General features: G+C 39.6%; 2 protein-coding genes across 3 annotated transcripts; both read right to left on the bottom strand.

The window, feature by feature from the left end:
* Nucleotides 1-854: 854 nt before the first annotated feature.
* Nucleotides 855-6,953, bottom strand: si:ch211-212k18.5 (sal-like protein 4). The gene is made up of 3 exons (XM_057853761.1): nucleotides 6,743-6,953; nucleotides 2,535-5,602; nucleotides 855-2,464 (listed from the first exon to the last, which is right to left on the bottom strand). The coding sequence occupies exons 1-3, from the start codon at nucleotides 6,816-6,818 to the stop codon at nucleotides 2,309-2,311; spliced, it is 3,300 nt and encodes a 1,099-aa protein (XP_057709744.1). The 5' UTR covers nucleotides 6,819-6,953; the 3' UTR covers nucleotides 855-2,308.
* Nucleotides 6,954-10,473: 3,520 nt separating this feature from the next.
* On the bottom strand, nucleotides 10,474-17,002 carry ttc5 (tetratricopeptide repeat domain 5). 2 transcript variants are annotated; one of them, XM_057853671.1, is made up of 9 exons: nucleotides 16,737-17,002; nucleotides 15,233-15,365; nucleotides 14,957-15,168; nucleotides 14,745-14,895; nucleotides 14,578-14,669; nucleotides 11,906-12,109; nucleotides 11,628-11,845; nucleotides 10,785-10,929; nucleotides 10,474-10,713 (listed from the first exon to the last, which is right to left on the bottom strand). In XM_057853671.1, exons 1-9 carry the CDS (start codon nucleotides 16,776-16,778, stop codon nucleotides 10,594-10,596), a joined length of 1,317 nt encoding a protein of 438 aa, XP_057709654.1. In that variant the 5' UTR covers nucleotides 16,779-17,002; the 3' UTR covers nucleotides 10,474-10,593. The 2 variants fall into 2 exon arrangements, with proteins under 2 accessions (XP_057709654.1, XP_057709655.1); XM_057853672.1 differs by having other exon boundaries at nucleotides 10,568-10,713; nucleotides 11,666-11,845.
* Nucleotides 17,003-25,297: the final 8,295 nt, after the last annotated feature.

Genomic DNA, 25,297 nt, shown 5'->3' with positions numbered 1-25,297 from the left:
CTCTGATAGTTTGTATATTATGACTAAATATTGCCATCTAGTGTATTTGTTGAGCTAAACGAAATGTTTGAATAGAGTTTGACCAAAGTCGGAGTAAGTTTTATGTGTATTTTGCATAGCTATTTTGATTGGGAATGCCAGTTCTCTTTGCATTGAGCGCTTTTCGTTTTGGGAACATTATTTTTTTGAGGGATAGGAATATTATTTTTGTTGTGCTTTCAGTAAATGATACTGTAGCGACTTAACTGTTCCGCCCAAATGCATGATGGGAAGTTGGGCAACCATGACTGTCAGTGGTGGCTGCAAATGGTATATGTTCTGCGTTGTGTTCAATGAAACGCGTAAAGAAAATGATCATGTCCTGCTCACCACAATAAATATGGTTGTTGTGAAAGAGTTGCCAAAGCTTATGCCGATACATGGCGCGGCCCCAATGAATGCCTGTGTCCAATCGCTTTTCTCTGCCTCTTAGCTTTCAATGAACAAAAAACGGCGTCATTGTAGTCTGTTTGTGGCAATGCATTAGTGGGTCATTCCGCGCATGCGTTAAATATATTAAATATTTTAACTAGGGCTGTCAAACGATTAAAATTTTTAATCGAGTTAATTGCAGCTTAAAAATTATTTAATCGTAATTAATCGCAATTAATACCATCTATAAAATATGCCATATTTTTCTGTAAATTATTGTTGGAATGGAAAGATAAGACAAGATGGATATATACATTCAACATACGGTACATAGGGACTGTATTTGTTTATTATAACAATAAATCAACAAGATGGCATTAACATTATTAACAATCTGTTAAAGCGATCAATGGATAGAAAGACTTGTAGTTCTTAAAAGATAAATGTTAGTACAAGTTATAGAAATTTTATATTAAAACCCCTCTTAATGTTTTCGTTTAAATAAAATTTGTTAAAATTTCAATCAAAAAATAAACTAGTAGCCCGCCATTGTTGATGTCAATAATTACTTACACAATGCTCATGGCTGCTGAAGCCTATAAAATCAGTCGCACCCAAGCGCCAGCAGAGGGCGGCAAAACTCCATAAAACACCATGAACATGTGGGTATTTCACTGTACTGTCATTTAAATCTGTCTGAGCGGGGCATGTGCGTTAATTGCGTCAAATATTTTAACGTGATTAATGAAAAAACTTAATTACCGCCCGGTAACGCGATAATTTTGACAGCCCTAATTTTAACGTCATTAATTAAATTAATTACCGCCTGTTAACGCGATAAATTTGACAGCCCTACTAAAAATATATTTCCCCCATCTTTTTCCATTTTCAAAGATTTTTGAAAACGCTCCAGGGAGCCACTAGGGCGGTATTAAAGCGCAGCATGCGGCTCTAGAGCTGCGAGTTGCTGACCCCAGTGCTAGCTAATGTAGGGATAATTCAAAAGACAAGAAACAAAACAACTGCTCTTCATCTCGCCATTGTTTTATTAACTTGGGAACATATTTGTATGTAAAAAAGGGCTTACAATTTTCAAACATTTGGCTGGAGGGTGACACGGTTCTAGGCAGCATGTTCAGAAATGCGCCAACCATTAAATACACCGCTGATTCAGCGCGCCTTTTGACCGAGAAGACAAATTTTACAACAAAACATACATGAATTTAAAAAACGTGAGCAAGCTCAGTGTCGCGTTAGGTTAGGTAGTCCGACTCAGATTCGGAACGTGGTCAGCGATCATCGTGATTAACATTAAGAGACTTATTCATGGCCGGAGTGCTAGAGCAGCACATTCAACAGCAGCGTCACAATTACACAATAACCCTTTATAGGGCAAGTCTCTAAATTAAAAAACTTCAATATTATATATTGCGAATTAATGCCATTTCTGGAGAATTTTAGTAGAAATGCTTCCATGCTGGTCAGTTAACTCTGTTCATTTTGGGCATTTTCATGAGAAATATACTCTGGTTATGGTCCCCGATAATACTCTTAAGTTTATTTGAAAGGATTTCAATGAGTGCCCTATGAAGGGTTAAAAAGAATAAAACAAGAACATGTAAGAAAGGCATAAGAGGTCGCTCGTATTTAATAGTTTGGCTATACGAGTCTTACGACCGCTTTTGGTGTGCGATTGAAACAAACATTGACTGTACCGACATGCTGTCGGATGTGTAGACGATAAGGCCTCGCTGTGCTCTTTGAAATACAACAAAAACAAACGCGACACTACAAGAAAATCTACATCTATCACCTGTCTGAGATGAAAGGACTAGAAAAAGGACAATGGCCTGTCGAGAGTACGTACAGACGACGCCACGTTGTAATGTCCATCAGTTCAGCAGGCAGCTTCATCACAATGAAGCGTTGCTTCTGGATCCGCGCTGTCTGTCTTCTTATCTTCCTTGGAGCTTGGATCTTCAGCAGCCTCACTTTTGTTGCTCTGAGCCTTGGCGGAGATGGCCAGAGCTATAGCGTGAGTTTTCATGTGACCCTGGGGGCGAGGGAAACGGTACTTGGGTAAAAGCGCCTCACGCTAGGACATTTCTCAATGAAAGTCTTACCTTTAGACCGCTGCGGCTGGCGTACGTCTTCCCGCACTGGGAACAGCAGTAGGGTTTGTCCGGACGAGGAAGTTGGGCACGGGGTACAGAAGCGGCGACGGGAGGCTCGGGAGGCTCTGTGCTCCCTTTGTCCGATTCTGCTGCTGTCAAAGGTGGCGGCACCGTGAACACGTTGTCTCTCTCGCCTTCACTTTGGGATATTTCCTGTTGGATGCTGACGTCGGCGGAAGAGCTGCAGGTTGCTGGGCTGTCTTCAGGGCTGAGTTCACGTAAATTATTTCCTGCTGGGGAACATTTGTTTCCAATCTCATTAGGCGTGTCGAGCTTTGGGGTACTCAGGGAGAGAGGGCCGTCATTGCCGTTCACTGTGGCAGAACCGGGGCTTGCCAATTGGGCTTTGTCAGGTTTTCGGAGGTCAGCGTGGGCTTCCTCTTGAGAATCATTCAGGGGGCTACCATCTTCGAGGTTGTTGGTCACACCCACGGGGTCCTCGACTCTTGCCAATTGGGGATTAGGGGTCAGGGACGGGCTTTTGCTGGGTGCGGAACCCTCAGATTCCTCCATCTTGACATCACAAGCTGTGACTGTCTTAACAATGGAAATTTTAGAGGTTGCAGTTGTAAGTGCCAGCGGAAGGAGCTGTTGAGCCTGTGACGGAGAGCTCTCCGGGTCGTTCTCTGCGTCGTCAACAAAGGTGGCGTTTTCTGTGTCTGTGCCATCTTCTGCTTGCATCGCGTCTTCATCGGGTGGTATTTGCCCTCCGAGATGAAGGCGGATGTGGTGCTGAAGCACTAAGGCGTTGGTGAACTTGCGCGGGCACAGTGGACAGGAGTTGAGCGCTCGGGAGTTGGCCGGTCTGGCTCGATGAGTGGCCAGGTGGGCCCTGAGGCTGCCCTTGGTGGAGAAGGAGCGACCGCAGAGTTTACAAGGAAAAGGACGTTCTCCCAGGTGGGTAGCTTGGTGCAAGCGAAGGGCTCGAGCACAGCTGAGAACCCGCAGGCACACCCCGCACTGATTTGCCGCCTGAGCAGCAGGCAGAGGTGAAGTAGCTGTGACGGTGGTGGTCAAGTTGGCGCCCGAGACCCCTTGGCTGGAGTTTGGACCGAGGCCGAGGGTGGCTAACATATCCCTACGATAGACACTAGAGGCGGTGGTCAGGTCGTGACCGTTAGTGTTGGCCTCTGCCAGGGTGAGTGAGGGGGCAGAGGAAGATGAGGCTCCTTCTTGAGGCTGTTTCTCCAACTTCTGTACCAGACGCTGCAATTTGGAAGTGTCTGAGGTCTGAGACAAAGTGGCAGGAGAGGATGAGGGAGAAGAGGTGGGTGCTTTAGGGAACGGTGGGAAAGGAAAGGGGAGCTGATGTGCTGAAGTGAGGTGAGAGGCAGACCCCAGGCCCGTAGGTCGCAGTAGGGCCAGATGGTGTGGGGATGCGCCTCCCGGGAAAAGGATTTTTGGGAGGTGAGTCAATTGGGAGTAGGAGGCTGGAGTGTGGAGGGCAGAGTGAGGAGGAGTATTTTCATCGAAGCGCTGTTGCTTCACGCCTTTAAACTGACTTGCCAGAGAAGAAGAGGACAAGGATGATGTGGAAGAAGGCAACACGGAGCTCGGTGTGCCAGCGACTGCGGAGGCCCGGTTTAGCTGCAGCAGGGAGTGGGCTGTGGACAGGAGTGCCATGTCCACCGAGGGTGGCAGGGGCAGAGAGGAAGGAGAGGGTCGTGGGGACGTGCTGGACAGGAATCCCAGAGCCACGTTGTCCTGAACGCTTGTGGGAACGCTTCCTTTCACTCCGTGAAAAGACTCATCTTCATCAGCTCTGCGCTTCCTTCTCCTCTGGACGGCGCCAGTGGTTGAGACGCTTGGCGTCTGCTCTGAGAGTGCGGGGGGCAGCAACGAGAGCGAAAGCTCCGGATTCTGCTCTCGATGCCGCAGGAAATGAGCTTTGAGGTTTCCACGTGTAGTGAAGCGGCTCAAGCACACTGGACATTGGTACGGTCTCTCGCCTGTATGTGATCTTAGATGGATCTGCAGTGACGAGTCGCTGCTCAGGACCTTACCGCAGAAGCGACACATGTGCTGCGGTCGTCCCGACGTCGATGCAGAGCCCAGAGAAGAGGACGCGGATGGAATCTCCTGTGATTGGCTTCCGGCAGGGAAGCTCATACCGTTGCTGTGAGCAAATAAAGCGCTGTTGGAGGACGAGCGCGGCGGCAACCCCATGGACAAAGACAGCGGGTGAAGGGATGCCACGGATGAGCTGGACACGGACGACTGCAAGGACGACGGGGTTCTGCTGCCGTTCACGTGGGGAGAACCTTGTTTGGAGAGAGACGGCTGAGCGAAGAGGGATGACGGAAGGCCCGTTAGCAACGACGCTGCAGCAGTGGTGACTGGTGTGGCGGTCGAGGGGTGTGCCGGTGACAGAGAAGCGGCCTTCGGGCGGCTCTCGGTCCCACTGACTCGCGGGTTGGCATCCTGTCCCAGGACTGCGCCTCCAAGCTTTAAAACGTGCCTGCAAATTTCCTCAGTGATCTGCATCTGGTGGATTTGCCTCTGCTGTAAAACCCGAAGCTCCTCCAGAAGTACGGCCAAGGTGGGAGGTACTTGAAGAACTTGTGGGCCGGGCAAGCCAGCGGCACGGTGTTGAGCCGGGCTTTCCCCGGCGCATTGAGCTGGCGGACCCTGGGAGGACGAGGCAGCATTGGTGCTGGCGGAAACACCCATCGTCGGGGAGGCCACGGTAGAATGCGACTGAGCTTGACAGCTCAAGGTCTGTCCCATAGGGGGAGGCGAGTGAGTCTGGGATGACAGCGATGGGTGAGGAAAGTCCGGAGACAGGGAAGAGTGGGTGTTTGGTAGGGAGGTAGCGAACGGTGCCATGTGGTTAGCCCAGTGGGGAGGGGGCGAGCTCTCGTTGGGCAAGGAGGGCGCGTGGAGCCCACCGGGGGACGGGCGAGGGGCCAAGGGAGGCTGGCAGTCTTGTTGTGAGTTTGGGGAGCAGGAAGAGGACCCTGATGAAGTCACTTCCGAGCCCAGAGAGGTGGATGGCGACTTCAAGCACGGAAGTTCATCTGAAAGGAACAAAAATGTAAGCTCGGAAATTCAAAATAGAGGAAAACCTTTGGTCTTTTGGTCCCCATTTGCCCAAGCATGGAAATGGAGTGGCCAGATTTTGTGTCCCCACTAAGTAATCAGGTTTGTGTGGCTCTGTAGCTCCACTGTGATTTAAGATAGTTGCAAAGTTCTTATAGGTTGTAACTTCAAACCTTTTGTGTCTTGAGATGGATCGCACCTGACTGTTTAGCTGACGTAATCTTAGGAAGTAACAGCAATGAACAATCAAGTGGGAACTTGTATGTGTTTGCGCGCCTTGTCTCAAAGTCCTCAAACACACACAAAAAAAAGCTCCCAGTCCACCTTGTTGTCATAGCAACACATTTCCCAGGACAATGGGCATCACCAAGACAACCTCTTACCCCTCTTAACCCCCCCCTCACCCTGTCCCCGTCTTTCATCTCCCCATTCACCCTTCCCCCTTACGTCACAGAGGAGGTCAAGGGTCGGGCCAGACCGAGGGTCTTGGCACTGTCCGCGCGTTCTGATTGGTCAACTCATCCGACCTCTGCCGTTCAGGGGTCAAATTCTTTCAGGATCTTGAGCGCAGAGTGAGAAAAAAAAGTGGGGGGTGCAACAATAGAGGAACTAAATTAACTATTCCCTCCTGTTGAGGCAAAGAGACCCCAAAAGGAGCTCTTAAGTCTTTTGACGTCAAAAGTCCAACGTTAGTGGCTCAGGTTTCGCGAATTCAAAATTTGGTCAGGCGTCCAATCAGTTTATGAGTAGTTGACATCCACACCTATCGCTATTAAACTTAGACTTAATGTCTAACTTAATGAAAAATACTATTTCCGCAAAACCAGACAAAATGCATCTCCACGTGCAGTTGTGTTCAAATGCCATTAAAACAGTCTCCCTGGCCAGGAGCCATAAAGTTTGAAGAAAGGGAGCAAGGGGCGCCTTTGAAAGCTGGCCACAATAGAAAGAGGGGTGCAAGGACCCCCCACCCACTTCTCATCCCAATCGCCCCTTCAGCCTACAACAACACACTGTAAAAGAAAAAAAAAAAAGAAAAAAAAGAAACGCTTCCACAGGAGCATCCTGTTGCTATACTTGATCCAAATGAACAAAACACAAACAAATGTAGTATCTACCTTGAGCGAGCACCCCGGGACCCCCCGGATCGGCGTTGACTAGATGTTGGGGTCTCTTCTGTTTCCGGCGTGACATGATTCACGACGAGAAGGTGATGCCAGCGGCTTGGTGACACTCATGAAACGCATCCACGAGAGCCAAATCCCAAAGTTTCTGCAAGTTTCCGTTGAAAGAAAGAAAGGAGTGAAGAGTGGAGCTCGAGCTGGTCGTCGCGGGAGGCTGCGTGTGCGTGCGTGCGCGCGCCTTATCCAAAGTCTCCTCTCCGCCCTCACACACAAACTTGGCCAATTTGCAGCCCCCCCTCCCACCACACACACACAACCACTCCTTGTTCTGCGAGATTTGCATTTCAATGGCGTGTAACTCGCAGGCTCCCCTCTTCTTTCTTTTATTTTCATTTCCCTCCTCCCTCCACGGCTTCATTTGTCTCCCTCCAAGCGTTCAGCAAAAGTGTGCACGGAAAAAGTCACATGAAAAATGGAGGCGACCACCACAACAGGTGTTCCGACATTGCGCGCATCTCTGAATGTTGTTTGGAGCAATTCCAGAACACGCAATTGGGCGCTGGGATTAACTCATTGGCTCGGAACCAGATTTCCTTTTAAAATGAGCTTTTTTTTTATATTGACCACGCAGTAACTTTTTCAAATGACCACTTGGAAATAATAATTAAAAAAAAAAAAGTATTATTGATTCAACAATTTAATATTATTTCATAAAATAACATCTGCTGCCATTGACGGCGATAGACGTCTAATCCATTCGGAGAGGAAGTATAGGTGGAGTTTGACTTTTGTGTGTGTGTGTGTAATGTATATATGTAAGTATATGTGTGTATGTATATGTACATATAAATATATATACAGTATATATATGTGTGTGTGTGTGTATATGTATATATGTACGTATATGTGCATATTTACGTATATGTATATATGTATTATATATATTTATATGTATATATATGTGTATGTGTATATGCATGCATATGTAGATATGGGTGTGTGTACATATATATATATATATATGTAATTATGTTTGTATATGGTAATGTGCAAATGACCTGATATGACCAGGCCACGCCCCCCAAAAGTGCCCAAATCAACAGGAAGTGACCTGATATCGTCCCCGAATTGTCCCCAAACCAACCTGGGCAGGGCTAAAATCTGTATCTCACCCCGGCAAAGACCAGAAGTAATTTCTCCAGAAATTGCAGTTTCTAGATGTATATGTGTATATATGTACGTGTATATGTGTATATAATATATATATATATATATATTAGGGCTGTCAAACGATTAAAATTTTTAATCGAGTTAATTACAGCTTAAAAATTAATAAATCGTAATTAATCGCAATTAATCGCAATTCAAACCATCTATAAAATATGCCATATTTTTCTGTAAAGTATTGTTAGAATGGAAAGATAAGACACAAGACGGATATATACATTCAACATACGGTACATAAGTACTGTATTTGTTTATTGTAACACTAAATCAACAAGATGGCATCAACATTATTAACATTCTCTTAAAGCGATCCATGGATAGAAAGACTTGTAGTTCTTGAAAGATAAATGTTAGTGCAAGTTATAGAAATTTTATATTAAAACCCCTCTTAATGTTTTCGTTTTATTGAAATTTGTAAAATTTTCAATCAAAAAATAAACTAGTAGCTCACCATGGTTGATGTCAATAATTACACCATGCTCACTCATTGTACTAACCCATAAAATCAGTTGGACCCAAGCGCCAGCAGAGGGCGCCAAACACCACAAAACAAGTAACAAGCTGACATTACACTGTACTGTCATTTTATTCTGTTTGAGCGTCAAATATTTTAACGTGATTCATTAAAAAAATTAATTACCGCCCGTTTTGCCAAATTTCTAAATTGTCCTATAAACATGTGTGATATATCATTGGAAAGCTTAAAATCTCAATTTTCTGGGGAAGGAAACATTTTGAACATGAGGGCATTTAAAAAAAAAAAAAAAAAAAAAAACTTAAACAGCAAAACCCTAACTGGAGGCAAGAGCACGCAAGAGCAGAATTGAAGACGCCACGATTTTAACGAGATATTATCGCGTACAAACCATGTTTCGATCTAAAAACTCCATGTAGCATGTATCACAGAGTGTCAAGACACAGCTGTGAATGGCCACAGCCGGATTTTTGGGAGATTTTATGGGTGAAACATGGTGATATAACAAGAGTCGCGATGCAGAAATCACAGACATCAAGGAGTGGTCGAGATTTTAATTTACATATATTTACCCTTTTAAATGTTTTTTTTCTTTCAATTTTTCTTTGTTTGGATCGATTATTTATCATCTAAAATATTGAGGCAAGTGCAACAGTAACGAAAAAAAAAACAATTAAACAATAGGTATGAGGTAGATATCCATGACTTTTTTACAGATGCCAATTTTTTCATTGTGAAGTAATTTGTTTAGAATTTAAAATATGCGAGTGAATATATATATATTTTTTTAAACGAAATATTAGACATCAATTAATGATTTTAAGCTAAAAATGACAGACATTGTGAATAATAAATACGATTACTTACCTTCTTATGGCTAGGTCAAAACAAAAGCGGTTGCGCGATGTCTGTTAACAGGGGTTTCCCGGGTAAAACGGACAAATTAAAAGTAGTTTGGGGGCTTATTGCGCCGTGAATTGTGTTTGATAGAACAATATGTCTATATGCTGCCATAGCAGATTCATGGCACATGAAGCCCCCGAACTATTGTTAATTTGCCCATTTTACCCTGGAGACCCCCGTTTACAGAGGTCGAGCAACGGTTTTTGTTTCAACCCAGCCATGAAAACAAGGTAAGTAATTATAATTATTATTCAAAATGTGTCATTTATAGCTTAGAATCATTAATTGATGTCTAATATTTTGTTTTAAAAAAAAAACTTTAAAAAATTATTCACTCGCATATTTTAAACAAATGACGTCACAATGAAAAAAATGGCGTCTGTAAAAAAAGTCATGGATATCTACCTCATAACTATCGCTAAATTGTATTTTTTTTTTTTGTTACTGTCGCATTTTTCCCGATATGTTAGATTATGAATAATTGATCCAAACAAAAAAAAATGTAAATCTGCTGTCGCGTGCTCTTACCTCCAGATAGATTAAAAAAAAAAAAAACTTTAAAAAAAGACGCCCTATTCAAAAAAAATTTTCCACCAGAAAATTGAGATTTTAAGCTTTCCAATGATGTAACACACATGCATATGGGACAGTTTTGAAAGTTGGCCAAATTAGGGGTCTCAGAGCGGAACTTCAAGTAACCTGAGTGTTTTCCGCCATATATTTAGTTGAAGCTTTTGAAAGCTTAGGTTAAAAAAAAAAAAAATCAAAATATCATTTGTGGCTAAGCTAGCGCGAGTCAATGGTGCTTTCGATCCCACAAAAAAAAAATTTGCGATGGAAAAAAACGATGTGATAACACTCCACCCTGCTTGCCTAGACAACCTGTTCCCTGCAGAGCTGCTGGATTACAAATGTTGCTGCTCATTCTCCAATTATTGACATGCAATTAGAGTGCGTCAACAAGTACATTAATTTCCAGCCTCCATTTTATAAATTTGTCAATTAAATGATCCATTCATAAGCCCCTCCCAGTCAAAATGGATTGGACGCCTATCACCGTCAATGGCAGCCAATGAGCTAAAAAAAAAAATCAACTTTTGTATTCTTTCAAAAATCTGAGCTCTCTCCCATCATTTCAACTTTATTTTTTTAACCAAGAGTTGATGACATCATACGTGCAAATAAATACAAAGAACATGAAGTAGCGAGATATATAAAAAAAAAAAATCGCATCGGGTCTTCATTCGCTCTGAGGTTTGTAGCTGACAGACGTGACGATCACACTCTGGGCGTTTTGCGTCCTGCCGTTGACTACGAGGAACAGAGGAGAGTCCACGCGGATGCTCTTGAAGTCAAACGACTAGTCGGGACAAAAATAGAAAATAGTAAACCACTTGCGATCGGTGTGTTGTATGTAGAATGAAAACTTACGGTGTCTTTGTGCGTGACGCTGTGCCATTTGACCTGAGGCTCCGGAATGACCACCGTGTCTCCGATGAGGACCCCCCAGCTGTCGGCGGTGTTGTACACCATCACCGCCACGCAAGTCTCCTCGCCGTCCACCATGCCGAAAGTACTGGAGAAGGAACAACAATGACGGCGCGTCGACGCAGAGACCGGAAGCGCCGACTTACAAGTAGGGATGTCCCGATCCAGGTTTTTGCACTTCCGATCCGATACTGATACTGGCCGATACCGATACCGGCCTATCCGAGCATGTATTAAGTTAAAAGTTATTTAGCCTACTTACTTAGTTTTCAGACTCATGTTGAAAAGGGTTTTTGTACTCTTGATAACAACTAGCCACCTGAATTAGGTGAATTTGCATAACACAATGGTCGGTAACAAGAAACTCACCTGTTTATTCAGTGATAAACACAAAACATTATAAATAACAAACAGAAATGGCATATAAAACATGCAAATAATATTGTAAACTGTCTTAAAAAAGCAAAACTCACAGACCACCTCTGTGGAAAATAAACTATTAACTCCGCATCAGTTCTCTGCTCTTGAACAACTGTACCAAGGCTTTTAAAAAATGAAGGTTTGCCATAAAATGCGGACTGGATTTTAGGGAAACCAAAGCAAAAACTGGAATGGATTATGTATAATTGGTGCGCTGGAAAACCGGGACCGGATTCTCAAAAAGACTGGATCGGGAGTCTGGATCGGAATTTTTCCGTGTCAGCCGATCCGATACCGATGCGCATTTTTTTGCACATATCGGCGGTCGATCCGATCCAAATATCGGATCGGGACAACCCTACTTACAAGGCCATGCGACCCCGGGATGCCAGACTGAAGACCACTTTCCCCCGGGCGGCTACTCCGCTGTTAAGGCCGTGCGACAGGGAGGACGACGGCCTAGGCTCCAGGGCGCCCACGCGGCCCGTCCACGAGCGGAATTCGGGGGACGAGCACGGGCCCAGAGACGATGAGGCACTCAGGTCGGACAACATGGTGCGTAAACGCCGTGCTTTCACTTTGCCCTGCCCCAAAAAAATAACGTTCAGAACTCTCCGTTCTCTCCGTGAAAAACATCGTAGCACCTTTTTCTGGCAGAGATCAGTGACGTTGTCCAGGTACTCCATCAGCAGCTTTTCCTTCTCGGCGGGCTCTGGCCAGCCGGGGTCCAGGGCGGCCGCGCGGCTGTAGCCGCTCAACGCCGAGCCAAACATTTCCTCGTACTGGAACAGGGTGGCTCGGTTAAAGTGCAGCTCCGGGTAACAAGCGGCGGCTCGGTCCACTCTTTCCTAGCAGAGGTGGACGGACGCTTAACTTGCTTTTGTCTATCAACGTCTGTTTTCCGAAACTTCCAGGTTTGCGGTGAATCAGTAACAGGCACACTTTTGCTCAATAGACGATGTTTATTGATTAGAAAATGCAGAATAAATGAGATTTATTGATTACAATCCCACAAGAGCAAGCAACAAGCATCAAAAACAAGGGGGACGATGACGCTAGATTTGAGTTTGTCAATCCCAGAATCCCCCCGCTACGTTACAGCTAGGGATGTCCCGATCCAGGTTTTTGCACTTCCAATCCGATACGGATATTGTTTTGCACTTCCGATCCGATACCGACACTGGCCGATACCGGCCTGTTTGAGCATGTGTTAAAGTTTAAAGTTATTTAGCCTCCTTACTTAGTTGTCAGACTCATGTTGAAAAAGGTTTTAGTACTCTTGAGAACAACTAGCCAGCTGAATTAGGTGAGTTTGAATAACACACAACGGTTGGTAACAAGAAACTGACCTGTTTATTCAGTGACAAATACAAAACATTAAAAATAACAACCAGAAATGGCATAGTCAGCCAGTAAAACGTGCAAATAATATTGTAAACTGTCTTAAAAAAGCAAAACACACAAAAAACCTCAGTGGAAAATCTCACAACCCCCCCAAGCTATTAGATCATTTTAATGTTTCGTGCATTAGTTACAAAAATTGTATAAAAAGCCTCTCGGGTTTAAATAAACGACTATTTCAGTAACAAGTTAACAATTTAAAACAGTAAATAAAATACTCAAGTCCCCATTCTGTATCAGCAGCTTTAAACTACATTCAATCCATTTAACTTTGCGAATCAACTGTTAAAGTTGGTAAAATTGCTCCCGTTATTCCATAATTTCCCTACTGTCTACTTTCGACATGTGGAAGTTTTAAAACTGTTTTGAAGATAGATTCAAGTCATGATTTTGCCGATTTAGAAATATTTTAGATAAAAAGTTCATTAGGTTCGCTTGGAAGGTTCACAACAGCCTACTAGGGAAGTCTCCTGCTTTAAGATGGCGGCTGTTGCTAACGCCGTCGAGTCTGTCATTTGCATCTAGTTCTATATACATATGATATCTATTATCGACAGTAAATGGATGTTGACGTAGTTTGTAGTGGCTGTCAGTAGCAATCAGGTATTTTTGTGTTTTTTATCCAGCGGCATGAGTTGAGCTAAAGCCGTGAGTTGAGCATTGGCATTACCCGGGTAAGCTTGATGTTTACTCTCGGGACGCAATGCGGTCAGTTTCTCATTACGTCCCGAAGACCGCGCTGTATATTAGTTCCGCTTTACTTGACATATTTCAATCATCGGAATTTGATGAATCGTTCTCGAATCTTCCACGGCCGAATCGCTCAAGGATGTAATGACGGCTGGGCATGTTGTACCGTGGTTCTAAGTGTTGGATGGTGCGTCTTTACTCACCATAGATAATGACTCGTCATCCAGAATGAATTCTTCGGCAATGACTCTTGTTATTCCCTGGGCTTTGGGACTGTCGAGTGCCAGTTTGTCACGCAAAGCAAAGGTTTCTGCCAGTGTTAGTTGCTTAGGACCTTTCTTTTTGTCTTCGGTTTTCTTAACATACTTCTTATATTGTTTGTGGTGGTATTTCGCTAAATGCTTGATTAGGTTGGTTGTATTAAAACTTCTTACAGCTTTACCACCACGCTTGACTTTATTATGTGTATTTATTGCACTCTGCCTCTTCATCTTTGTCGTCCTTTAAGGTGAAATGATCCCACACAGCTGACATTTTTACCGATAAAGTCTTTCGGTAAATTGGGAGACAGTAATGTAAATGTAGTGTGTTGAAGGTGTGCCGTGAAATGCGGACCGGGTTTTAGGGAAACCAAAGCAAAAACTGGAATGGATTATGTAAATCGGTACACTGGAAAACCCGGACCGGACTTGGAAAAAAAAAAAAAAAAAACTATCGGAAGTCTGGATCGGAATTTTTCCATGTTGGCCGATCCGATACCAATGCGCATTTTTTTGCCCATATCAGCGTCCGATCCGATCCAAATATCGGATCGGGACATCTCTAGTTACAGCACAACCAGGTGTTCCTTGGCAATAAAAATCGCTTACCGTGACAAATGAGCGAAGGAAGTCCGGGTCACGTACGGATCGCCTGGCTTTGTTCCTTTGCCGCTCTGCCGGAGTGCTTTGGCTCCCCGCTCATTTGTCACGGTAAGCGATTTTCATTGCTAAAGGGACATTTTGTTTTGCGTCATCGTTGACATTTGTCATGCTTGTTTGTGATACTTGTTTGCTTGCTCTTGTGGGATTGTAATCAATAAATCTCATTTATTCTGCATTTTCTAATCAATAAACATTGTCTATTTTGCAAAAGTGTGCCTGTTACTGATTCACCGAACTTGGAAATTTCAGAAAAAAAGCGTCCAATGAGTTAACAATTGAATCATTTGCGTGTATGTACTGACTGATTGTGCATAGGCACTTAGAGCCTGCGTGGACAGTTGCGGCTTTTGTCCACAAGAGAAGAAAAGGGACACGTAGGCGTTGCCGAGAATATCTGCAACGACACGTGAAGTGATCTTTAGATGGCAAGATTAAAAACGTTGGGATGGTTGACGCGCGGCGGACTCACACCAAGAGGTCCCGTCGGTGACGTCCAGTTGGACAGCTTGCCGGGCCATATCCACGCTCTCCAGAACCTGCTTCCCGTGCGCATCGCCATCCGTCGCCGGGAGCTGCCTCAGGACCATGGACATATTTCGCAGAGACACTTTATTCTTGCTCTGCGGAAAACAACGCCAAGGCGAGTGAAGAAGTTCCTCCTACTGTCGTCAGCCGGCGTACCTGCTGCAAGGCGCCCGTGAAGCAGTTCTTGGCAGCCGTCAGGTCGCCCTTTTTCCAGTATTGCTCTCCCAGGGTGTTCCACGCCTCCACCAGGCCGGGCTCCAGTTTGACGGCTCGGGAAAGGCAATCTTCTGCGGCGGCGCTGAAATCCGGGGCGACGTTGAGGCACCTGCCTTTCTGCAGTAGAAACTCCGCGTTGTGCCGATAGCATTCTACGAGAAAAACGCACAAATAATGCGATTCTAAAAAGTCACTCATGTAGAAAACTGCACTTACCTTCTTTCTCCTCCAGCTTTTTCAACACTTTTCCCAACTCTTGAGAGACATCTTGTTGTTTCCTTCCCGCCTCCTCCACACTGTGAGTCTCAAAGTAACAGTCTCTGTACTTGTATAATTCATCCACAAACTCCTGTAACGTCAACCGGATTAGTTGCTTTAAAAATGAACTGATTATACATTGACAGCATACAGGGGTTAATTTGTGCCAGATCCTGCCAGAACATGATCCGGCACCTCTTGATGTTGGCCTCCCTGTGTTCCGGGACTTATTTGGGCAGATCCGGCACCTCTCGTGTATAGAAAATAATAATAATATAAAAAAGTTTTTAAAAAATGTATAAAATAAAATAATAATATGCATACATTCATTTACAGAACAAATCCCAAGAATTGCATGTTGTTTATTAAAAAAAACAAAAAAAAACGTCATTTGAGAGTCGGAGATTTGTTGATGCACTGAAAAGCTGGACCAACAAATCACGACCAACATAAAAAAAAATGGAAATTTTCAGCATCTGGGGAGCAAGCAGCCAGGATCAAACGGGATTTCAACATGCCAAAAAGACAGTTACATTAACTGTCTTTTTTTAAAAAGCAGGAAGATGAGTCAAAACGAGTCAGAAAAGCAACAACCAGCGATGAGGGCAGCTGCAGCAGTCATGCTAACGGGCAGGACTGGGTGCAGAAGCAGGGTAGCGCCGCAGCAGCTAAGCCAGGTTTGTCAAGCAGGGGCAGGAGGCTGCTACCGTGGCAGCAGTTGGTCAGGTTCAGCGCCACCCGGAGTGGCGGGCCAGCTACAGCACCAGCAGTCAGCCAAGTGGACCACCAACAGCCGGAGCAACAGCCCAGTACCCTTATAGGAAATTCGGGTTTGGGCTGCAGAATTTGTAAGGCTGTGGGAAGTTTGGGGCCAGACAAGAAACTCGCAAAAGAATGGGTTTGTGTTATTTATTGTAATCTTGAAAAAATTGATTTTTTAAAAAATGTTTTACAAGATAGACCTGTTGAGAAACTAATTGGTGACTGTGTACTCTAAGTCCCACCTGTGGTTATGTAGGGAATTTCCCGTGCTGTGCAGAGTATAGCCTAAATAATTGTAAATTGTTGTCATAACATTTATGCCATTGATATTATCTGAAATTGAGGCTTGTAAGCCCCACAACATGGCATGTGGGCAATTGCGTGTTGTTTTCAGCACCATTTTCTGCGTATGTTCCGGGACCTGTGCCAGTCTCGTCATCCCTGCGCTGACATATGTACTTTGCATTCCAGCACCTTCTGATTTACAAATTAAACACTGACCGCACATAACATATTACCATACATTACCAATTTAGAAAAAAATACAATGGTACTACTACAATAAATGATGTCACAGTCTGCAATGGACGTCCAATCTGTTAAGACTGGGAGGCTGGCAGTGGTCAGCCTCCAGTCTAAACGGATTGGACGTCTATCACCGTCAATGGAACTGAAACATGATTATTCAAGGTACGCATACCTTTAGAAATCGGATTTCGCTCATTTTATCCTCCTCCGCCATCGTTTTCGTGAGTCTACTCTAAAGAATCTTGCCAAAATGCGTTACGACTTGAGCAATAAAGCTAATATTCTGCACTTAGTATTTGGATAGAAAAGATTCATTTCCACGCGGGAAAAAGAAAAAATAACAAGGATTCCAGAAATTCAAGTTACGGCTTTAAAAATAAGGCTTTTGTTGTCAAGGGAAGTGAGGATGGTCCGTCCGCGAAATGCTTCCGGTGGGGAACATCGCCACACTACACTTTTTATTCACAAAAGACTAGCTAATATAAGTAAACGATAATAATAAAGCATATGAATGAATACATTTACATTTTTGACATTTCCGTCAGCAAAGCAACAAAGTTCATGAATGATTGGAAATGACGGCATTTGTGCTATGTACTATTATTGTCCACAGAGCGGCGCTGTGGGCCTAAAAGTTGTTTGCAAAGCGCCTGTCATTCAAAGACGAAGGTCGCTAGGTAAACTGCGTCCGAGCAAAACATTTCCATCGGTATATCATTCGTCTATATCTGTTTTAGAATCAAAATCTTAAAACATAAAGACTTGTTATTTCTCCTTTTCAAATAAAAAAAAAAATCACTGTATCATTTGTTCATTTCATATCTGATATCTGTTGACGTTCTCGATGTGGTGACCCGGAAGTTGATACACTGATACTAGTTCGCTGTTCGAAAACATTTGTTTCCCCCTCTTTAAAAAGCACGTCCACGTCCACCATCCTTGACAAAAACGTTAAGCAACAATAAATGTAAAACGTTAGCTATCGTGCTTCTCGATTGATCCATCCATCAATCATGGAATTACCCGGTAGAGACCAACTGACCTTTCTGAGTAAAAAAAAGTCAACTTCCGGGGTCAATACACATAAAAAATAAACAAAACAAAAAAACATACAATCCTTTTTTTAAAAAACTTTTTTAATTATATTTTTTAAAATTCATTCATTATCAAAAAAAAAAAAAAAAAAAAAAAAAAAAGCGAAAAACAGGCCCGTATATGTAAATAATTTAAAACTTTTTCAACTTTCTGAGCGTGCCGTTTGAGGGGTATTCACAACGACATTTTAAGGAAGAAAAATGAAATTACATTTAATAATACATTGTCGTTTTTAGAGATAAAAAAGCCTTAATATACAAGGTCGGTTTTTTTTTTGTTTTGTTTTGTTTTTTAAGAGGAAAAAAAAAAGGCTCAATATACCGGTACATGGTCCTTTTTTAGAGGAAAAAAAGCCTTACTATACACGGTCGTTTTTTAAAGAAAAAAAACCCCCATAATATACAGTGGGGAGAACAAGTTTGATACACTGCCACATTGGCAGTGTATCAAATACTTGTTCTCCCCACTGTACATGGTCATTTAAGAAAAAAAGCCTTACTATACTTGCTCGTATTTTTTAAGGGGAAAATAGCCTTACGATAGATGGTCGTTTTTTTTGTTTGTTTATTTGGGGGTTTTTTTGGAAGAAAAAAAAAAGGCTTACTGTACATGGTCATTTAAGAAAAAAAGCCTTACTATACATGGTCGTATTTTTCAAGAAAAAAAAAAGTCTTACAATACATGTTTTTTTTTTTTTGTGTGTGTGTTTTTTTTCGGGGGGAGGAAAAATTCTTACTATACGTGGTTCGTTTTTTTACATAGAAGAAAAGCCTTAGTATACATGTTTTTTTTTTTTAAATTCAATTCAATTTTATTTGTGTAGCCCTTAATAGAGGGGGGGGCCTTACTATACACGGTCTTTTTTTTTTTTTTTTTTTAAAGAAAAAAAAAGCCTTACTATACATGGTCATCTAAGAAGAAAAAGCCTTACTATACATGGTCGTTTTTTTTTTTTTTTTTTTTTTTTGAAAGAATAAAAAAGCCTTACTATACATGGTCGTATTTTTCAAGAAGCCTGGTCGCTGGCCGTTTAAAAAAAAAAAAAAGCCTCACTATTCATGGTCGTTTGTTTTGAAAGAAAAAAGCCTTACTATACATGGTCGTTTTTATAAAGAAAAAAAAAAGCCTTACTGTACATGGTCGTTTTTTGAAAAGAAAAAAAAGCCTTACTATACATGGTCGTTTTTTGTTGAAAAAAAAGCCTGTCTGGTAAGGCTTTTTTTCCTTTAAAAAAAAAGTTTAGTGAGGATTTTCTTCCTTAAAAAAATACGACCATGTATCGTAACTTTTTTTCTTTCAAAAATAACGACCATATTTAGTAAGGTTTTTTTTTTCCTAAAAAAATTATCATGTATATTAAGCCTTTTTTTTTTCTTTAAAAAAAAATACAAAAAAAAACAAAAAACGACCATGTATAGTATGGCTATTTATTCTTAAAAAACGACTATGTATAGGAAGGGGGTTTTTTTCTAAAAAACAAAAAAAAACAAAAAAAAAGAACAGGTACAGTAAGGTTTTTCCCCCCCAAAAAAATTACAGCCATGTATAGAAAGGCTTATTTTCCTTTAAAAAATGACCATGTATAGGCAGGCATCTTTTTCTTAAAAAAACAACAACAAAAAACCGACAATGGATGGTAGGCTTTTTTTCTTGAAAAATACGACCTGTATAATAAGGCTTTTATTATTTCTTTAAAAAAAAAAAGGACAATGTATAGTAAGGCATTTTTCCCTCTAAAAATATGGCCATGTATGGTAAGGCTTTTTTTTCTTTCATAAAAAAGACAATGTATATTAAGGCTTATTTTCCTTAAAAAACGACCTTGTATACTAAGGCTTTTTTTCTCTCTCTATAAAACAGCAATGTATAGTCAGGCTTTTTTTTTCCTCTTGAAAATACGACTATGTACAGTAAGACTTTTTTTCCTTAAAAAAACAACAATGTCTGTAGTAAGGTTTTTTTTCTTCAAAAAAACGACTATGTATAGTAAGGCTTTTTTTTTCTTCAAAAAACGACCATGTATAGTAAGGCTTTTTTTTCTTTAAAAAACGACCATGTATAGTAAGACTTTTTTTCTTCAAAAAACGACCATGCATAGTAAGGCTGTTTTTCTCTTCAAAAAACAACCATTATAGTAAGGCTTTTTTTCTTAAAAAAACACGACCATATATAGTAAGGCTATTTTTCTGTTAAAAAAAAAAGACCGTGTATAGTAAGGCTTTTTTTCTTCAAAAAATGACGATATATATTAAGGCTTTTTTTTCTTCAAAAACGACCATGTATAGTAAGGCTTTTTTTCTGTTCAAAAAACGACCATGTATTGTAAGGCTTTTTTCCTGTTCAAAAAACGACCATGTATTGTAAGGCTTTATTTCTTCAAAAAACGACCATGTATAGTAAGGTTTTTTTTCTGTTCAAATAACAACCATGCATGGTAAGGTTTTTTTTTTCTGTTCAAAAAACGACCATGTATAGTAAGACTTTTTTTCTTCAAAAAACGACCATGCATAGTAAGGCTGTTTTTCTCTTGAAAAAAAACAACCATTATAGTAAGGCTTTTTTTCTTAAAAAAACACGACCATATATATTAAGGCTATTTTTCTGTAAAAAAAAAAAAAGACCGTGTATAGTAAGGCTTTTTTTCTTCAAAAAATGACGATATATATTAAGGCTTTTTTTTCTTCAAAAACGACCATGTATAGTAAGGCTTTTTTTCTGTTCAAAAAACGACCATGTATTGTAAGGCTTTTTTTCTGTTCAAAAAACGACCATGTATTGTAAGGCTTTTTTTCTTCAAAAAACGACCATGTATAGTAAGGTTTTTTTTCTGTTCAAATAACAACCATGCATGGTAAGGTTTTTTTTTTCTGTTCAAAAAACGACCATGTATAGTAAGGCTGTTTTACTCTTCAAAAAACGACAATGTATAGGAAGGCTTTTTTTTCTTGAGAAAAAAAAAAAACGACCATGTACAGTAAGGCTTTTTTTTCTATTCAAAAAACGACCATGTATAGTAAGGCTTTTTTTCTTCAAAAACGACCATGTATAGTAAGGCTTTTTTTTCTTCTTCAAAAAATGACCATGTATAGTAGGGCTTTTTTTTCTGTTCAAAAAACGACCTTGTATACTAAGGCTTTTTTTCTCTCTCTATAAAACAGCAATGTATAGTCAGGCTTTTTTTTTCCTCTTGAAAATACGACTATGTACAGTAAGACTTTTTTTCCTTAAAAAAACAACAATGTCTGAAGTAAGGTTTTTTTTCTTCAAAAAAACGACTATGTATAGTAAGGCTTTTTTTTTTCTTCAAAAAACGACCATGTATAGTAAGGCTTTTTTTTCTTTAAAAAACGACCATGTATAGTAAGACTTTTTTTCTTCAAAAAACGACCATGCATAGTAAGGCTGTTTTTCTCTTCAAAAAACAACCATTATAGTAAGGCTTTTTTTCTTAAAAAAACACGACCATATATAGTAAGGCTATTTTTCTGTTAAAAAAAAAAGACCGTGTATAGTAAGGCTTTTTTTCTTCAAAAAATGACGATATATATTAAGGCTTTTTTTTCTTCAAAAACGACCATGTATAGTAAGGCTTTTTTTCTGTTCAAAAAACGACCATGTATTGTAAGGCTTTTTTCCTGTTCAAAAAACGACCATGTATTGTAAGGCTTTATTTCTTCAAAAAACGACCATGTATAGTAAGGTTTTTTTCCTGTTCAAATAACAACCATGCATGGTAAGGTTTTTTTTTTCTGTTCAAAAAACGACCATGTATAGTAAGACTTTTTTTCTTCAAAAAACGACCATGCATAGTAAGGCTGTTTTTCTCTTGAAAAAAAACAACCATTATAGTAAGGCTTTTTTTCTTAAAAAAACACGACCATATATAGTAAGGCTATTTTTCTGTAAAAAAAAAAAGACCGTGTATAGTAAGGCTTTTTTTCTTCAAAAAATGACGATATATATTAAGGCTTTTTTTTCTTCAAAAACGACCATGTATAGTAAGGCTTTTTTTCTGTTCAAAAAACGACCATGTATTGTAAGGCTTTTTTTCTGTTCAAAAAACGACCATGTATTGTAAGGCTTTTTTTCTTCAAAAAACGACCATGTATAGTAAGGTTTTTTTTCTGTTCAAATAACAACCATGCATGGTAAGGTTTTTTTTTTCTGTTCAAAAAACGACCATGTATAGTAAGGCTGTTTTACTCTTCAAAAAACGACAATGTATAGGAAGGCTTTTTTTTCTTGAGAAAAAAAAAAACGACCATGTACAGTAAGGCTTTTTTTTCTATTCAAAAAACGACCATGTATAGTAAGGCTTTTTTTCTTCAAAAACGACCATGTATAGTAAGGCTTTTTTTTCTTCTTCAAAAAATGACCATGTATAGTAGGGCTTTTTTTTCTGTTCAAAAAACGACCATGTATAGTAAGGCTTTTTTTCTTCAAAAACGACTATGTATAGTAAGGTTTTTTTTCTGTTCAAAAAACGACCATGTATTGTAAGGCTTTTTTTCTTCAAAAAAAACGACCATGTATAGTAAGGCTTTTTTTTCTGTTCAAATAACAACCATGCATGGTAAGGTTTTTTTTCTGTTCAAAAAACGACCATGTATAGTAAGGCTGTTTTTCTCTTCAAAAAACGACCATGTATAGAAAGGCTTTTTTTCTTGAAAAAACGACCATGTGTCGCAAGGCTTTTTTTCTTCAAAAAAGCACCATGTATCGTAAGGCTTTTTTTTCTTCAGAAAACGACTATGTATAGTAAGTTTTTTTTTCTGTTCAAAAAACAACCATGTATAGTAAGGCTTTTTTTTCTGTTCAAAAAACGACCATGCATGGTAAGGTTTTTTTTTTGTCTGTTCAAAAAACGACCATGTATAGTAAGGCTTTTTTTCTTCAAAAACGACTATGTATAGTACGGGGTTTTTCTTCTGTTCAAAAAACGACCATGTATAGTAAGCCTTTTTTTACTGTTCGAAAAACGAACATGTACAGTCAGGCTTTTTTTCTTTAAAAAAAACGACCATGGATAGTAAGGCTTTTTTTCTATTCAAAAAACGACCATGTATAGTAAGGCTTTTTTTCTTAAAAAAAAAACGACCATGGATAGTAAGGCTTTTTTTCTTCAAAAAACGACCATGCATAGTAAGGCTTTTTTTTCTATTCAAAAAACGACCATGTATAGTAAGGCTTTTTTTCTTAAAAAAAAAACGACCATGGATAGTAAGGCTTTTTTTCTTCAAAAAACGACCATGTATAGAAAGGCTTTTTTTCTTCAAAAACGACCATGTATAGTAAGGCTTTTTTTACTGTTCGAAAAACGACCATGTATTGTCAGGCTTTTTTTTCTTTACAAAAACGACCATGTATAGTAAGGCTTTTTTTTTCTTTACAAAAACGACCATGTATAGTAAGGCTTTTTTCTTAAAAAAAAAAAACGACCATGCATAGTAAGGCTTTTTTTTCTATTCAAAAAACGACCATGTATAGTAAGGCTTTTTTTCTTAAAAAAAAAACGACCATGGATAGTAAGGCTTTTTTTCTTCAAAAAACGACCATGTATAGTAAGGCTTTTTTTCTTCAAAAAACAACCATGTATAGTAAGGCTTTTTTTTCTGTTAAAAAAAAAACGACCATGTATAGTAAGGCTTTTTTTCTTCAAAAAACCACCATGTATAGTAAGGCTTTTTTCTTCAAAAAACAACTATGCATAGTAAGGCTTTTTTTCTTCAAAAAACGACCATGCATAGTAAGGCTGTTTTTCTCTTCAAAAAACGACAATGTAAAGGAAGGTTTTTTTTCTTGAGAAAAAACAAAAAAACGACCATGTATAGTAAGGCTTTTTTTTCTATTCAAAAAACGACCATGTATAGTAAGGCTTTTTTTCTTCAAAAAAACGACCATGGATAGTAAGGCTTTTTTTCTTCAAAAAACGACCATGCATAGTAAGGCTTTTTTTCTTCAAAAAACGACCATGCATAGTAAGGCTGTTTTTCTCTTCAAAAAACGACAATGGAAAGGAAGGCTTTTTTTCTTGAGAAAAAAAAAAAAAAACCGACCATGTATATTAAGGCTTTTTTTTCTATTCAAAAAACGACCATGTATAGTAAGGCTTTTTTTCTTCAAAAACGACCATGTATAGTAAGGCTTTTTTTCTTCTTCAAAAAATGACTATGTATAGTAGGGCTTTTTTTTCTGTTCAAAAAACGACCATGTATAGTAAGGCTTTTTTTACTGTTCGAAAAACGACCATGTATTGTCAGGCTTTTTTTCTTAAAAAAACACGACCATATATAGTAAGGCTATTTTTCTGTAAAAAAAAAAAAGACCGTGTATAGTAAGGCTTTTTTTCTTCAAAAAATGACGATATATATTAAGGCTTTTTTTTCTTCAAAAACGACCATGTATAGTAAGGCTTTTTTTCTGTTCAAAAAACGACCATGTATTGTAAGGCTTTTTTTCTGTTCAAAAAACGACCATGTATTGTAAGGCTTTTTTTCTTCAAAAAACGACCATGTATAGTAAGGTTTTTTTTCTGTTCAAATAACAACCATGCATGGTAAGGTTTTTTTTTTCTGTTCAAAAAACGACCATGTATAGTAAGGCTGTTTTACTCTTCAAAAAACGACAATGTATAGGAAGGCTTTTTTTTCTTGAGAAAAAAAAAAACGACCATGTACAGTAAGGCTTTTTTTTCTATTCAAAAAACGACCATGTATAGTAAGGCTTTTTTTCTTCAAAAACGACCATGTATAGTAAGGCTTTTTTTTCTTCTTCAAAAAATGACCATGTATAGTAGGGCTTTTTTTTCTGTTCAAAAAACGACCATGTATAGTAAGGCTTTTTTTCTTCAAAAACGACTATGTATAGTAAGGTTTTTTTTCTGTTAAAAAAACGACCATGTATTGTAAGGCTTTTTTTCTTCAAAAAAAACGACCATGTATAGTAAGGCTTTTTTTTCTGTTCAAATAACAACCATGCATGGTAAGGTTTTTTTTCTGTTCAAAAAACGACCATGTATAGTAAGGCTGTTTTTCTCTTCAAAAAACGACCATGTATAGAAAGGCTTTTTTTCTTGAAAAAACGACCATGTGTCGCAAGGCTTTTTTTCTTCAAAAAAGCACCATGTATCGTAAGGCTTTTTTTTCTTCAGAAAACGACTATGTATAGTAAGTTTTTTTTTCTGTTCAAAAAACAACCATGTATAGTAAGGCTTTTTTTTCTGTTCAAAAAACGACCATGCATGGTAAGGTTTTTTTTTTGTCTGTTCAAAAAACGACCATGTATAGTAAGGCTTTTTTTCTTCAAAAACGACTATGTATAGTACGGGGTTTTTCTTCTGTTCAAAAAACGACCATGTATAGTAAGCCTTTTTTTACTGTTCGAAAAACGAACATGTACAGTCAGGCTTTTTTTCTTTAAAAAAAAACGACCATGCATAGTAAGGCTTTTTTTTCTATTCAAAAAACGACCATGTATAGTAAGGCTTTTTTTCTTAAAAAAAAAACGACCATGGATAGTAAGGCTTTTTTTCTTCAAAAAACGACCATGTATAGAAAGGCTTTTTTTCTTCAAAAACGACCATGTATAGTAAGGCTTTTTTTACTGTTCGAAAAACGACCATGTATTGTCAGGCTTTTT

Source organism: Corythoichthys intestinalis, chromosome 13 (assembly GCF_030265065.1).
Source record: "Corythoichthys intestinalis isolate RoL2023-P3 chromosome 13, ASM3026506v1, whole genome shotgun sequence".
Taxonomy (NCBI): domain Eukaryota; kingdom Metazoa; phylum Chordata; class Actinopteri; order Syngnathiformes; family Syngnathidae; genus Corythoichthys; species Corythoichthys intestinalis.
Note: the sequence above shows the minus strand (reverse complement) of the source record. Positions and strands in the feature narration are given on the sequence as shown.